This window comes from Amblyomma mixtum, chromosome 4 (assembly GCF_055824585.1).
Source record: "Amblyomma mixtum isolate Tamu chromosome 4, ASM5582458v1, whole genome shotgun sequence".
Classification (NCBI taxonomy): domain Eukaryota; kingdom Metazoa; phylum Arthropoda; class Arachnida; order Ixodida; family Ixodidae; genus Amblyomma; species Amblyomma mixtum.
In genome coordinates this window covers 71426727-71443001 of record NC_143015.1, presented here as the reverse complement: position 1 = coordinate 71443001, position 16275 = coordinate 71426727, and the positions used below count along the sequence as shown (strand labels likewise).

General features: G+C 47.9%; 1 protein-coding gene across 1 annotated transcript in view; it reads left to right on the top strand.

The window, feature by feature from the left end:
• The window catches only part of LOC149346947 (ATP-dependent RNA helicase with zinc finger domain-like), a 64333-nt gene that overhangs the window by 11772 nt on the left and 36286 nt on the right, over positions 1 to 16275 (top strand). Inside the window, exons 5-10 of the mRNA XM_089586760.1 lie at positions 3955 to 4137; positions 5068 to 5235; positions 8262 to 8473; positions 9907 to 10071; positions 14501 to 14729; positions 16006 to 16116. Of these exons, the coding sequence (XP_089442886.1) occupies positions 3955 to 4137; positions 5068 to 5235; positions 8262 to 8473; positions 9907 to 10071; positions 14501 to 14729; positions 16006 to 16116 (1068 nt within the window). The remainder of the gene's footprint in view (positions 1 to 3954; positions 4138 to 5067; positions 5236 to 8261; positions 8474 to 9906; positions 10072 to 14500; positions 14730 to 16005; positions 16117 to 16275) is intronic.

The window sequence follows — 16275 nt, the reverse complement described above, 5'->3', positions numbered from 1 at the left end:
TGTACTTTCCCTGTAAGGCGGGTCGAATCCCACGATGAACGAGCCCAGCTGGCTCCTTATCTCCCCTGCCTCTTTAGCTGCAAGGGCATCACAACGCTGTCACTGCTAATTGGGCACTGCACGTATCGATACGGCTTCGTGTCACCGAGCGGCCTCTTTCATCTTGTGGTGGAGCGGTCCATTGTAGCTAGTCATGCTTGAGCTCTTCTATTTGGGTATTCGGGTCAAAATGGGCTAACACAATGCGTCGCTGCCCCGGTCAGACTGTCCTGAGAATGGCGAGCAAGACAGCCCTTCTTGTGCACAGTGACGGCTGGGAAATGCCCCCCCCCCCCCCCCCCCCCCTCACTCCCTGCAGAGGAGCTCCGCCAAATCTTTTAGCAGCTTCGGACACAAACTGGCGGAAGACAAGAAACCAAGAAAAAATAAAAAATAAGGAATACACTGTAACACGTAACACCCTCGAAACAGCGAGTGGGGTCGTGTGTTCTAGTCTCCAGAAGCTGTGTGACCGGCGTGGTAGAGTGCTCGCGCTCGAGTCCTGGTCTATATATATCTCCGTGGACCTGGTACGTCTTACTGCCTCGTTATAGCATACGATGGGACGTAAGTGCTTTGTTCCGAACTGTAATAGCGGATACAAGTCCTGCAAAGAAAGTGTCATCTCCTTCAAGGCTCCCAGTGACCAGCAGCGATGTGTATCCAACGAATTTCTTTCAGGACCATCAAGTAAAAAAGGGCAGCCATCGCGCGCGGCAGTGCCCACCAATAGGCGGAAGAGCGCCAAGCCGCAGGAAACATCAACGGTTAGACTTCGAATGTCGATTGCCTCCCGTACTACGAAGCCACGTTTTACCGCACGATAACTCAGGGCAGCATGACATTATTGTGAAGAAAATGTTGGCCGCGCAAATACTCTCCCGCGGAAGCACTGAAATGCGCGCGACGGCGCGAGCGCGCGTCGTCCTCGGGAACCTGACGAGGGCGGCATCCGGCGGCGGTCGAAGGAAGCAGACAGCGCCTGTGACTCTCTGCGGTCGCGGGAGAGAGGCGACTTTCGCCTCCTAAATGCTTCTATCTCCGTGGCGTGGATGCACATCCTCAAGAAACCAACGTACAGCGAGAAGGATGGTTCATGGAAAGAAGTAACCCCAGCAGAAATGATGAAGTTTATCGCCCTACTATTGTACATGGGAGTACTGGAACTACCGCGGCTGCATTTGTATTGGAGTACATCAAAATTGTTTTCCGGGCTTCTCCCTCCAAACATTATGTCAAGGCGACGTTTCACCGCGCTCCTTGCCATGCTGCATATTTCTGACCCATAAACTAACGGCGCTGCCGCACAGAAACTAGACAAGGTGTCCTGGCTTCTTCAGCACATCAACGACTGCTCCGCGTCATTGTTCCAGCCGTATCGCGAAATTTCAGTGGACGAAAGAATGGTGAAATCCAAAGCGCGTTCTGGAATTCGGCAATACATTAGAGACAAAGTTGTGAAATGGGGCTACAAATTATGGGTTCTTGCGGACCCGAAAACTGGCTACACCATCCAATTCATTGTGTATACAGGAAAGCGTGAGAAACCAAGTGCCAATGGGCTGGCCTTTGATGTGGTAACAAAGCTTTGCCACAAATACCTTGATCGTGGGTACATTGTCTATATGGACAATTTCTATACTTCCACCTCTCTTCTTGTGCACCTCTTGGAACGCAAGACACTAGCGTGCGGAACGACACGGAAAGATCGCAAGGGATTCCCCACAGAACTGAAAGGCGTCACTTGGGAGAAGAAAGCTAAAAGAGGAGACATCCGCTGGCTGAGGGACAAGGGAGTCTTGTACCTTCAGTGGAAGGATCGACGTGTTGTGCATATGGTTAGCACTGCACACACAGCTAACTCGCACGTGCTTGCCAAACGACGAGAAAAGAAGGATGGGAAGTGGCATCAAATTGCCATAAAAAAGCCACAGCTCATTGACGAATATAACGCCGGAATGCTTGGAGTCGACAAGTCGGACCAGCTGATTGCCACATACAATGTTTTGAGGAAATGCGTCCGATGGTGGAAAACGTTATTCTTCCATTGCTTGGATATCGCAGCTGTGAACAGCTATATAATTTTCCAAGCACATCGCACGCAGCATCCCCAAGCATCCGAGCTTTCTAGGCTTTCTCGATTTGACCAGCTGGCCTTCAGGACAGAGCTGATTGGACAGCTCCTAGAACTAGAGGACACAGCAGCAGTACCTATCCCTCCCTCGCCAGCTCCACCACGCACAGCTGTACAGCACAGGCCTGAAAGAAAGGACGTCCGCCGGAACTGCAGGAAGTGCTATGCAGAAATGAAAGTTGAACACAAGACGAATGTGTTCTGTCGCACATGCAATGTGCATTTGTGCTTCACAACGAGAAACTGTTTCGGTGACTGGCACGCCAATCTGGCTGAATGAAACATTTATGGCTCCAAAAGTTTTTGAGCTATGACTTTCAATTTTGCTGTGATATTCTTCTATGCAGTGCTAACTATTTTGTATCTATCATAAGCGTTGTAGAATTTTTTGCTCTGAAAATATAAGTTACTCATTTAGAAAGTTTGCAGTGAATTTCATTAATTATTTGTGATTACTAATTTTTATTACCCATTTTGTTATTACTGTATTTCTTTCGTAATGTGCTTTTGTACTGTGCATTTAACACGCACGTTTTGGTATATAGTATTGTGCTATAAGTTAATCTTTTCCTTGAAAAAAAAAATTAAGTGGGACCAATCAAGAACTTGAATATTTCACTATGCGTCTTGTAATTTTTTCTAACTCAAAAAGTACTGAGTGTATGGGTATCATTTTATACAGAAATGTTGCCTATTGATATACCCACAATTTGTATATTTTGGAATTTCGGTAAAAAATTTTTGCCAGAGATATTACTCCTTACTCAGAAACTTTTTGAATTTTTTTGTTTTTTTTTGTTCATGAATATTTTTTTGTGGAAATAAATTTTTTTGTATTTCTTAAAAATAAATACTGCTTGAAAGCACGTTCATTTACCTTCACTTTTATGTACCGCATGACACTGTACATTTAGTAGCTGTTGCACAAAAAAATCGCAACTAAACCATACAAAAAACAGCCAATTTCCCAGTGGTAAGGAAAGAGTTAATGTGATGTTGACATCACGTGATCGGCATTTCCCTGGGCTCTTCCCCTTCTCTTTGCTTCACTTGCCTGCCTGCCTGCCTGCCTTTGTGTGTGCTCGAGAGGCGCCCATTCCTGGCTTCCATGTTGTCGGTGTAGTAGTCGGCGTAACCGGTTGTCCAAGGAGCAGAGTGAAAAGCCTCCTGGAAGGTGGCTGCCACAGGAAGATCCAGGAGGTCGGCTAGCAGCGTAACACGCCACTTGCCAGCTGTGAAGAGCTGCGGTCGAATTTCACATTACTGTAATTGTCCTTTGCACAGACAGAATTAGGTTGTCACGCCATCTGTCGACATTCCACATAAATGAGGTGCAGTGATGAATGGTGGCAGAGGAACAGATGTGTTCTGTCCGGGCCCCATTTTTTCTGCCAGAAATATCTTGTCAGTACAATTTTTTGTTCCTAATTTTCAACTTTTTTGTGTTTGTTAATTTTTTTTGCAATATTCACACCAAGCATTCGTGTTGAAATAAGTATCTTCAGAAAGCACATTCTATTGCCATCATTTTCATGCTTTTTGCATTTTTTTATGCCTCGCACATTTCGAAGAAAATAATTCTGTCTGATACCTATTTAAAACGGTAGTTTTTTTTGTTTTCTTTTTTGGTAACGAAAGATTTAGCCAGCAGAGGCAGTTATGACACTGAACTGCATCGAAAGTTGTGGTGGTGTGCTTGCATCACGTGTGCTAGTTTCCACTGGCTGTGGGTGTCCCGGAAAAAAAAAAAAAAAAAAAAAAACTGCTGGCTCGTCATGCAGGGCTACCAGGAGTATGCGGAGGAGCTCTTGCGGTATTACGCGGAGGCCAAAGATCCTGAGGCCAGGCAGAAGGTGATGACTGAGAACCTGCCGGGCCTCAAGCTGACGTGCAACCAGCAGCTGAAGCAAACAGTCACCGAAAAGGACACCAGAGTGCGGTGGGAATTCGAGCTGCACACAATTGTGAGTACCGTTGGGGCCATGCGAATTGCATCCACCCGTGCTGGTTTCCGATCCGGTGTTTGGACATTAGTAGTTGCAGTTTCGAAGCTGCAACTTTGCGTCACTGTCTGACACTGGCTAGAGGCTATCGAAATGTTTTCAAGAACTGCAGTTTAGTGTTTGGAGTGGTGGGCATTGCCTTTGATGATGAATAGCAGTTTACCAATATTCCTCAAGAGAAAAGTATACAACAGCTGTATCTTACCAGTACTCACCTATGGGGCAGAAACGTGGAGACTAACAAAGAGGGTTCAGCTTAAGTTAAGGACAACTCAGCGAGCTGTGGAAAGAAAAATGATAGGTGTAACTTTAAGAGATCGAAAGCGGGCGAAGTGGGTGAGGGAACAAATTCGGGTTAATGACATCCTAGTTGAAATCAAGAGGAAGACATGGGCTTGGGCAGGGCATGTAATGCGAAGGCAAGATAACCGCTGGTCTTCAAGGGTAACGGAGTGGATTCCAAGAGAAGGCAAACGTAGCAGGGGGCGGCAGAAAGTTAGGCGGGTGGATGAGATTAAGAAGTTTGTGGGGATACGGTGGCCGCAACTGGCAAAGGACAGGGTTACTTGGAGAGACATGGGAGAGGCCTTTGCCCTGCAGTGGGTGTAGTCAGGCTGATGATAATGATGATGAGTAATGCCTCACATTATCTTGGCCGTACTTTCTTTCTGTGGATACCATTGAGAGGTGCTCCAGCACCTGTGGCATATTTCAGCCAGTGCTCAGTGTGAGCAGTGAAGGATGGGATATTCTTCCTGTGTGCAAGCTAGCACCGTGAAACTGCTGTTAAGAGGCGCAGGATTCACGGCAGCCTCTTTCTGGCCGCTTTCAACTGTTGTCAGTGTTGCGAGAGGGGTTTCTTCACGATGCGTCCTCTCCTCTTGGGTGCAGACCCCGTTGGAGCGCCTGGTCCTGCTCCACGATGCCTTCCGGGGCAACTTTGAGCTCAAGCGGGTGGTGCGGTCCCACTTCAAGTTCATGCTGCAAGAGGGATGCCAGGAGTGGGTGAACAGCCTCAAGCCTCCGGGCAAAAGGGAGGTCCTAACCTACATCATAGAGGTGAGCGAGCGGCAGCTAGGATGATGGATGAATAAAAGGTGAGCGAGCACAGGCTTGTGAAGAACTACAGACGTGGTGCAAAGATATGGTTCCTTGACCTACCAGGGCTGCAGGGGAAGGAGTGACAATTTAAGTTTTGAATTGACTCTTGTTTTTTTTTTTTTCTAGGAGAGTGAGGGCAGCTAGTTCGGGTTCATCAGGCTTAGATTTGGAGTAGACTCACGCGCTGCAGTATACGCTAATAATCAAATGGCAGTTGCCATCACTGCTGCAGTCGCCTTGCGTTGCCGAGGTACTCTGAGGGACAGAGGTCCGCTTTAACGAAGCTCAACCCATGTTATATCAGCCTGCTAATTTCCATCCTATGTGAATGTACGTTGTAGCAGAATCTGTGGCAGAGGTGTGTGAATAAAAAAACCTTTGTTTGTAAATCGCATACAAATATAGCAAAATCCTGTAACTTCACACTTCAAGGGAACGGGGAAAATGTCCAAAGGTCCGAATTAATGGCCCCTCAAACGTACCAGAAAACTGTTTGCATCATAAAAAATTTATTTGGTGAAAACTGGGGCGGCAGTCATCGGCTTTTGAGGTGAAAACTATGCGGCAGTGACTATTTTTCTGAACACCGTTAGACGGGTTGCTGCGTGTACACTATCGGCATTGTTTACGCTGTACTTCTGAATGGTAAAGGCTTCTGCATTCTCCTTCATGGTGCGACGCAGTAATGTCGTCACACCAAGCAATGTCGTCACACGTGAAGATGCACCATGGCACACACGTGACAGCAGTGCGTGACGAGCACGCAGCTTTGCCCCTTTAAAAGGACAAAAAAAATTGTGCAACAGGGAGATGCCTTCTGTTGAGAAAATGGGAGCACATTTGAATTGACTGACTTGAGCTCAGCAGTATACGAACTAACTAGTGTCTGATGCCATAGACTTACGTGGGGTTTTTTGGCCGAGATCTTGTGAGCAGTTGCGAATTGAATTTTTTTCCGGATTGCAATCCCAGTGGTTAGTTGAATTGAATTTTTTTCCTAGATTGCAATCTCAGTGATTGGTTGCAAATTGAATTTTTTCCAGATTACAATCCCAGTGATTGGCTGCGAATTGAATTTTCCCCCAGATTGCAATCACAGTGATCGGTTGCAAATTGAATTTTTCGACAAATTGCAATTCCAGTGATTGGTTGTGAATTGAATTGTTTCGCCGGATTGCAATCCCAGTGATTGGTTGCAAATTGAATTTTTAGCCGGATTGCAATCCCAGCGATTGGTTGCGAATTGAATTTTTCGCCAGATTGCAATCCCAGTGGTTGGTTGAGAATTTAATGTTTTACCGGATTGCAATCTCAGTGATTGGTTGCGAATTGAATTTTTCGCCAGATTGCAATCCCAGTGGTTGGTTGAGAATTTAATGTTTTGCCGGATTGCAATCTCAGTGATTGGTTGCATATTGAATTTTTTGCTGGATTGCAATTTCAGTGATTGGTTGCGAATTGAATTTTTCGCTGGATTGCAATTCCAGTGATTGGTTGCGAATTTAATTTTTCCCCGGATTGCAATCTCAGTGGTGGGCCCAAATGTTGCCGCAAACTGAAGGTGCGAAAATGAAACCATACTGTTGATGCCCGGGCACTTGAGCCGCACTGTACGCGGTGCAGCTGGCTTTCAGCACTATGTTTTCGTCGTACCCTTTTTTTTTCTGGTCCACTGTGGCCTAAGATACAGTTTCTAGGTTCTGACTGGTGAAAATTGAGAGTGACTGCACTTTTGCTGCCTTCCTTTCTGCCATGCACCCTGTTATCGTAGTGATCTAATACGAGAGAATCGCTACCAGTCAGGGTTATAGCCAGTTAAATGCATTGTGGCACAACGCAGTGACACACCACGTGGTGCTGTAGTAGGATACAACTTTAAAGAACAGCAGTGGCTAACTCTGGGCCGCGATGCGTGGCGTCCTGTATTACTCCGCTGTCCAGTTGCAACAGACAATGAAATCAGCTTTTTAGTGTTTCACTATATCAAACAAACCACGTATCAAAAGTGTAGAGCTCATAATTTTTTTCTTGTGATAAGCTTCTTGTTTAGGGTAACAATAAACGTTTAAGCAGCGGACTACTTTTTCGTCGTGGAGGAATTCTGCGCGTGGAGGCTGAATGTGGGCGGAGCTTCACTGTACACTTTGTTTTCTGACCCGTGAACACACGCGCGTTCCCTGCCCACTGCACGCTTACTGTGTTTAGAGAGCTAACTCCCAGCCATGTAGCTTTAGGTGCCTGCACAACGTGCTAAAACTGCGAAGCTCGGCGGCAGCACGGGAAAGCCACAATCACACTACTATTACGGCGAACGCTCTAACATACCACAAAAGGCTGGAGCTGGCAATACTGATGTCGATGTGGATAGCGGAAAATCGCGGCGGAGAAAAAAGTTGATGATGATGATAACGGCCTCGAGCGCCATCCATGGACGGCACTTGGAAGCTCCTGTGCTCGCGCCGTGGCATTTCGATCGCGGAGGCCACGGAGTGCGCGTAGCCTCCGCGATCATATTCACGTTTCTAATTTGGGATGAAAGACTCGGCACAGATGAGTTCCGCGAACTCAGACTACGGTTCAAGTTCATGCGGCAGAAGACATTCAAGAACAGTACGAATTCGAAACCACGCGGGCGCAATGGGCCGACTCTCGCAGAATTTCGGCATTGCAAGTTAAGAGGCTCCCCTTAAGCTTGAATTTCGTTTTGTTTGGTTAAGTTTTCGATCTCTCCTGCTGTTTGAATTCATGAGCTTCCACTCTACACATTATATGGCGGCTTGGGTACTGGCGGGGAGTGCGAACAAGGTCCGAAAAATCGAGTGGTCAGTTGCAGTGCGTCCGAAATTTCAAGCGCTCTTATACATTGGCTCTATGGGCCATGTTGCGGTGGCGCGAAAAAGTCCGAATAATCAAGCAGTCCGAAAATCAGGCGTCCGAATTTTCGGTCGTCGACTGTACTTTTGCCTCTGTTGTCTGTGCTGCAGGTGGGCTTCCAGGCATCCATGTACGCCACGTTTGTCCAAACGTTGGTCTTCGATTTTGGCGGTTACCCCGTCTTGATCCGCAACTTCAGCGTTGACATGGTGCCGCCGGACATGCTGACCAGCATTGAGCGCACCCGCCGCCTAGTGCTGACTGGAAAGGCCCGTTGGAGTCCCGCTACTGTCGACCTGGTGCCCTACACAGAGCGCAGGAGGTGTGTGTTCTTTTCTTTTCAGGTCCACCTTCTCCCATTGTAGATGGTTTGTGTTAGAGAGTAAAACACAGAAGGCCTTTTGTTCTTATCTTTGTACTGGAACTTACCCTCGTAAGATATGAGGGAAGCATTGGGTGCTGTCAACGGCTTTGTATCTCCGAACCTTTGTCTCCACCTGCTGGCGAAAGGCTGTTCGAGGATATGAATGCTCACACAGGCAAGGACATATGCAGAAGAGATGCCATGAGTGCTAACTGCCTTTTTTGTAAACATCATGCCGACATTTTTCTCCGTAGCATAATCAGTGTTAAAGCGGGAATCTCGTTCTTTGGCCAACACTGGCCGTTTTTCGCAGCGTTTGTGCGATCACTATAGTCCTCCCATTTATGAATAAAAAGCAAGTTTTCGCTCATAGGAAAGATAAATGGATTTACGTTTCATCAGTATGCATTGTTAGTGGCAATAACTGTTAGAGTAGAGTGAGCAAAAAACATAGTGCATAAAGCAATACCTTTGATCGAGTTGCCCGCTTGTGTGCAGTGTTTAAGAACAAACTACTGCTCCAAAAAGAGGGCTGCTTCTATAGGTTTTAAGTGAAATGTTAATCTTGATTCAGACTTAGCAGTTGTTGGCTCCAATGGATGGTTATTTAGAACCAGCGTTCTAAAATTTTAAGACCAAAAGTGGCAAAAATGAGTCATTTTAGAGGCTTAATAGTGTTCCCTCTAATTGACAAAGCACGTGCATATTTGAGTCATTTATGGCATGTGCATGTTTTGTTAAGTGCACAAAATTTCTTTGAGCTGCACTTAGTAGTTTATTTTTTAGTAGTAGCACTTAGTTTTCAGCGTTCAGAGTTAACTGTCGTTCCAAAACCACTAGCCACAAAGCTCTGGTACTGGTGGACCCATTATCAATGCTTGCATGCCCTTTAATGTGTTAGTCTTTGTTGGCCAACTTGATAGGAATGAAGCTTGGTACCTTCACTTGTGTGGCAACAGCGAGGCACAAAAGCTGCGAAGCCTAGCCATGCCAGTCCATTCATTGATTGTGTTTTAACTCAAGATGGCACTTTTCCACAACTGCGAAGAGTCGGCTATTTGTGGTGATGCTCACTCGCATCTATGTTAGGCCATAAGATGGAATTATGGAACTCCACAGATCATTGCTGGCATTCATTTTAGTGTGAAAAATCTAGCTGTTTAACTGCACCAAGTCCGAAATATTGGACTTGGTGCAGTCGCAAATAACACTCTTTGTAAAGGAAGAACCTTGCTGCTGGAAAATCCATTTTTGCTGCAGACATGTTGTGGAAGTGCTTGGAGGGGAAGCTCTTTATTCTACATGAAGTTATTTTTCTCGATTGATTTTAACTGGGCGGTTGTCCCCTGCCTGTCCCTTGGAGTGCAGCTGCGTGGTCGCATTTGTCGCAGTGCCAAGGCTCAGAGCCTGTTCCAGCAGTACCCTGTTCCGGACCTGGAGACGTTCCAGCTCACACAGGCGGTCATTGGCGACGCGTTGACCCGCGACAACTACCGGGCACGGATGCATGAACTTCTCTACATTGAAGAGATGGCCCGCGCGGACATCATTGCCCAGTGAGTTGGCCCGGCTGCAACTTCTGCGAGCTTTATTGTGATGGCTGATTGTGGGACTCCTCTTATCTGTCTTTGTTATGCTAGAGAGAAGCCAACAGCCACAGAAACCAAGGAGCACAGGGGATTTTTTAATTAATTTATTTTTTTTTGTGGTGTTGATCAAGTAAGAATATTACTGAATACTGAAGAAAAAACAACCACATGCCGCCGGTGGGATCCGAACCCACGACCTCCGAATTACGCGTCCGGTGCTCTACCTCTGAGCTACGGCGACGGCTGTCAAAACTTCTACTTTCGGGGGTATTTATGTTTGCAAATAACCTAACCTTGAGAGTGTTCATCACCGCCACCCACGTTCGTAAGCGGCGGACGTGGAACGTCCTAGGTCAGAACTAAAAATCTGTGTGTTCACCTAGTGTGTCTCAGTTTTTCTGTCACATTGTTTCTGTCATCTTGTTTCTGTCATCTTGTTTCTGTCACCTTTTTTCTGTCACCTTGTTCTGTCACCATGTTTTTTTGTCACCTTGGCACGGTGATACAAACTCGAATTGTCTTGATACAATCTTTTTACAATGATAGCCTGTTAGCTTGCCCTTTCGTTTTGCTAATACAGCTGAGCAAAGCTTACCATTTACTGCATGCTCTCTCTCCTTTGTTTGCTCTTCTCAGCCTGTGGCTGGTAAAGAGTATACCACTGCCATTAACGTGTGCCTTCCACTTGTGTAACGTGAGCGTTCCACTTGTGCCCCTGCTGGTGATAGCATATCACTGCCATCAACCTGCGCCTTTGACTTGTGCCCCTGCTGGTGATAGTATATCAGCGCCATTAACCTGCGCCTTTCACTTGTGCCCCTGCTGGTGAGGGTATATCAGTGCCATTAACCTGTGCCTTCCACTTGTGCCCCTGCTGGTGAGGGTATATCACTGCCATCAACCTGCGCCTTCGACTTGTGCCCCTGCTGGTGATGGTATATCACTGCCATCAACCTGCGCCTTCGACTTGTGCCCCTGCTGGTGATAGTATATCAGCGCCATTAACCTGCGCCTTTCACTTGTGCCCCTGCTGGTGAGGGTATATCACTGCCATCAACCTGTGCCTTCCACTTGTGCCCCTGCTGGTGAGGGTATATCAGTGCCATTAACCTGTGCCTTCCACTTGTGCCCCTGCTGGTGATAGTATATCACTGCCATCAACCTGTGCCTTCCACTTGTGCCCCTGCTGGTGATAGTATATCAGTGCCATTAACCTGTGCCTTCCACTTGTGCCCCTGCTGGTGATAGTATATCAGTGCCATTAACCTGCGCCTTCCACTTGTGCCCCTGCTGGTAATGGTATATCAGTGCCATTAACCTGTGCCTTCCACTTGTGCCCCTGCTGGTGACAGTATATCACTGCCATCAACCTGTGCCTTCCACTTGTGCCCCTGCTGGTGATAGTATATCAGTGCCATTAACCTGCGCCTTCCACTTGTGCCCCTGCTGGTGATAGTATATCAGTGCCATTAACCTGCGCCTTCCACTTGTGCCCCTGCTGGTAATGTTATATCAGTGCCATTAACCTGTGCCTTCCACTTGTGCCCCTGCTGGTGACAGTATATCACTGCCATAAATCTGCGCCTTCCACTTGTGCCCCTGCTGGTGACAGTACCGTATTTACTCGCATAATGATCACACTTTTTTTTCCAAAAAATTGATGCAAATTTAGGGGTGCGATCATTACGCGGGGTAAATTTTTTACAAAAAATTTTTGAGCACCGAAAACGCAAACAAGTCGCAGGCAGACAACCCTTATCACACGTGCCTGCGCTACTCGCGGTTACGCCGCTACACGCGGTTATCGCGAACCGATCTCGGCGATCTCGGCTTCCGTCGTTAACCGAGAAGGTAGAGTGCGAAAAGCGCAAGAGCTGGCCCACTTTAAGAACTTACTTTCTTCACACTAAATCACGTTCCAAGAGCAACGCATCGAAATAGGCAGTGTGTATAGTGCTGCACGACGGCGCTTTTATGCGGCCTTCGATCTCGTCCGATAGCGTGGCAACAGCGTACAACAGCAACGTCCCGCGGCGCTCAAGCTACGCATTTTACCGCCATTATACGCCGAAAAATGTCCGGTCCCTACCGCATCGTTGATGTAGTACTTAGGTGTCACGTTCGCAACGCTCTGAGCACTGGATTCCGCACGCTTACCGCAATGATGCCGCCCGCGAGCGTGGCGGACGACGGCGCTCTGTACTCCCTAGTCATCGCTAGGCCTAACTTGTTTCGTATCGAAGCCACAGTGGACGGCGCTTTTGAATTGACCAACGGTATAATGAATGTGCTACTTATGGCACTGCCTTACTCACAACCTCATTGTTTCATATTAAAAGAAATACCGTATAAACGCGTGTAAGGGCCGCACCCGTGTATGGGCCGCACCCCATTTTCCCGAAGGAAATGCTTTAAAAAAAATAAATCCGTGTAAGGGCCGCACCCGAACTTTCCATGACCCAGGCGGGAATAGCCTTCTAAATGCACGCGCCGTGGCCTCCGCAATCGGCTCCGGCTGCGAAGAACGGTGCGCTCGATCGCGGAGCGCTTTATCGCGGAGGCCAAGCACGCGCACAAGAGCTTCCAAAAACCATCCATGGATGGCGCCCGAGGCCGCAGCCATCATCATCATCATCAATTCCCCCCCCCCCCGCGACTTCCCGCTATCTAATCAGCATCAGTATCGCCAGCTCCAGCCTTTTATGGCGGATTAGCGCGTTCGCCATAGTTGTGGCTTTCGCGTGCTGCCGCCGAGTAATGCAATTTTAGCACGATGGGCAAGCACCTTATCAGCTACACGGCTGGGAGTTAGCTCTCGAACGCGGCAAGCGTGCGGCGGACAGGGAACTCGACGTGGCCGAGAAGTGCGTCCGATGACTGTGCAGTCAAAAGGGTGCATTGAGAAACACAAGCTGCAAAAACGCGCTTTCCGAGGCAGGCGAGCCGTGTGAGTTTCCCGAACTGCTCTGCTAGTGATGGAAATGCGGAACAACGGCTACGCGTTGACAGCGGACACGCTGCTTCTTTGGGATGAGCGTGCACCAGAGCACAACACCAGCTCAGAATCGAAATACTCCGCGAGTGTCGACTGAACGTAGAATAAATGCCGTTAATTCCCTGATTGCTGTGTTATTGCTTAAAAAAATTTTTTTTTTTTTTCTAAATCGCGTGTATGGGCCGCACCCCGAAAATTGGCTCCCGAATCTGGAAAAAAAAGTGCGGCCCTTACACGCGTTTATACGGTATATACGATCGATTTCTGCGACGCCTTAGTAGCGGAGCTGGCGTGCAAGCAGATCGGGTCACTCGCGCTACAACGGCGGCAGCTGCTACGCGACTGCGAATGTAAAACTAGCTTGTATCGCAGTTATTACTCCTACCAGCGACACGGTACAGGCCCGCGATCCTCAAGGAGGATTCATTTTTGACGTTCCCGTATTCCAGGGCTTATTATTTACGAGAACAATAAAGTTTAGCCGGATCACCGCGTCACTTCGTTCGTTGCACCGCAACTCAGAACGGTGGTGAGACTTTCGACAACGGCGAAGTATGACTCGAGATAACCGCATTTAGACTGCCCGTGTGACCGCAGGTCAACCAACAGGCGGCTACTGCTGCAATGCTGACAGAGCAAGATGGTAATCTGCACGTGCCATCTGTCGGACAGATAAGCAAGTACGATCATCGTCGGCTACACTCGACATCGTCGGCAAATTGCCGCGGCAAGTTCGGGGTGCGATCTTTACGCGGGGAATAAAAAAAAACTGAATTTTGCCAATAAAATTTGGGGGTGTGATCATTACGCGAGTGCGTTCATTATGCGAGTAAATACGGTATATCACTGCCATAAATCTGCGCCTTCCATTTGTGCCCCTGCTGGTGATAGTATATCAGTGCCATTAACCTGTGCCTTCCACTTGTGCCCCTGCTGGTGACAGTATATCACTGCCATAAACCTGCGCCTTCCACTTGTGCCCTTGCTGGTGATAGTATATCAGTGCTATTAACCTGTGCCTTCCACTTGTGCCCCTGCTGGTGATAGTACATCAGTGCCATTAACCTGTGCCTCCGCTTGTGCTACTGCTGGTGATTACTGTAATTTCTTGCGTAATGAACCCACTTTTTTTCTATAAAAGTTGGCATTGATTTGCAGGGAGGGCTCATTACGCAGGGAAAAAAAGTTACCACAGTTTATTTTGCAAGAGTCGAAATTTCTTATCACTTCCCTGCGTAATGCCCGCTCTTTAGCCCGCAACCATCTCTGAGTGCCAGTGCCATGGGGGCTTTCAAATCTTACATTGATCTGTGAGCGTTGTTGGTCTTTGAGTGTTGTGTGCTGAGGGATGTATCTGCCTGTCTTTAACCTGTAGGGGTGTGGAATGGTGCCATTGCCCAGGTACAACATCCGGGTGTCGCTTGAAGTGACCGACAGCCTGTCGAAGATGACGGCCAATGCCACGGAGGCCCACTACGCGCAGGGGGGTGAACTGTTCGCACTCCTGCGCCTCGAGGCAGAGATTACCGAGGACACACCCGCGGGCCGACTGGTGCTGCAAAACTGTCGGCTGGTCTGGCTCGCGCCCCTGGTGGCAGATCTGGGCACTGGCGAGAACAAGAAACCCAGGGTCAGTAGTCCGCTGTGTGAGGAACCATTTTCGGTGTCGGGGACACGTAGTTTTGCTTGTAGTGTAGCATGCTGCAATAGACATGGCTCATTACTCTAGATTAGCCCTAAACAAAGTGCAAGGAAAATAGAAAAAAATGCATTAGGACTGGCACTAGTCCTTGTCTTAATCTTTGTCCTTCCATTCTGCATTTCTGTTCGGGTTGGCCCAAAGCAAGTGCTTCATGAACGAATGTGCTGCTTCGCAATGGAGTCTTGCTGATGTTTTGCGGTGGATACTCTGTGGCGACAGCCGAGGTTGGAAACGTGTGGTTTGGCGAGTGTCGAATGCTAGTGCGAAATTTGCTGAGCGTTAGTGTCACAGCCCCTTGCGTTGACAGTACTACGGCGTCACGATGATGCAATGCAGTAGACTCTCGATCATACGAATCTCACGGGGTCACGAAAAATATTTGTATCAACCAAAACAAACTGAATACATGCGGAGAATTTACGGAAATCTGTTTTTGGCTCACAGGGTTTACCTATGTCCGCGCGCCATCACTGACGCGCAACGTTGGCACTGTGGCTGGTCACGAGTCGCCGCTCACTGCTTGCGGGGGGGCATACCGTGTGACTGGCGATCGTGACATTGGGGATGAACGGGCAACGAGTACTTGGTGCTCAAGGGTGTGGCCGCGGTCCATGTGCGGGGGAGGTCGTAACGACCGAATTTCTGCCCTTTGCACACAATGCACTCTGGCCAGGGCATCTTAAGAATTTATATCATTCCGAAATTGGTATCAGCCGGAATCATACCATTGAGATTATACTTTAGTGACGTAAGGAGTTGGAAGTAAGCTTCATATGTGTGGTTTGTTTGCGACCACCACTAAGCATTGTGCTTGTGCGTGCAACTAGGCTGAGGCGCTCTCTGTTGCACAGCCTGCCTGCTGAGTGTCATTAAGTCGACAGCATTCAGAGCTGGAGGGGAGATGGTAGACATTCAGGTTGTCTCCGAGACAGCAGGTGAAGCAAAAGTGTGTTTCAACATGTTCAAGCACTTCTCTGCAGGGCTCTCTTCTCAAATTTAAGTCACGTATCCTTCAGTAAGTGATGAGAGAAGGGTGTGAAGCGGTCAGATTGTAACCTGAAATGATACTTGATGGGTGCGGAGGTTAGGCGTTTGCATAGACGAAAGCTGACTTAGTGGAACTCTGCTTCTGATGCTCACGGAGCTCGTAAAAAGTGAGACTTAGGCAGGCAGCCTGACTTTGTTGTTGTGCTCTGTCTTGCAGGTGTTTGAGCTGCCCATTCAGCTGGCGAAAAAGGACTGCGTCTACATCCGGCTGACCAAGGATTGTGTCGAAGAGTTTCAGCTGCAGCCGCGGAGTTCGTTTGAGGCAGAGGTGAGTTGTATTGTACTTGTCTCAAACACTCTGCTTGGATCATTGTCACCTGTATTTTAAAGCATGGCGTGAGCTGCTGCTGTTTTATTTTATTCATTTAAGTTTTATTTGTTCATGGTAACTTTGAAGCTGTCAAGCAGTGGAGGCATTTTTTCTTTT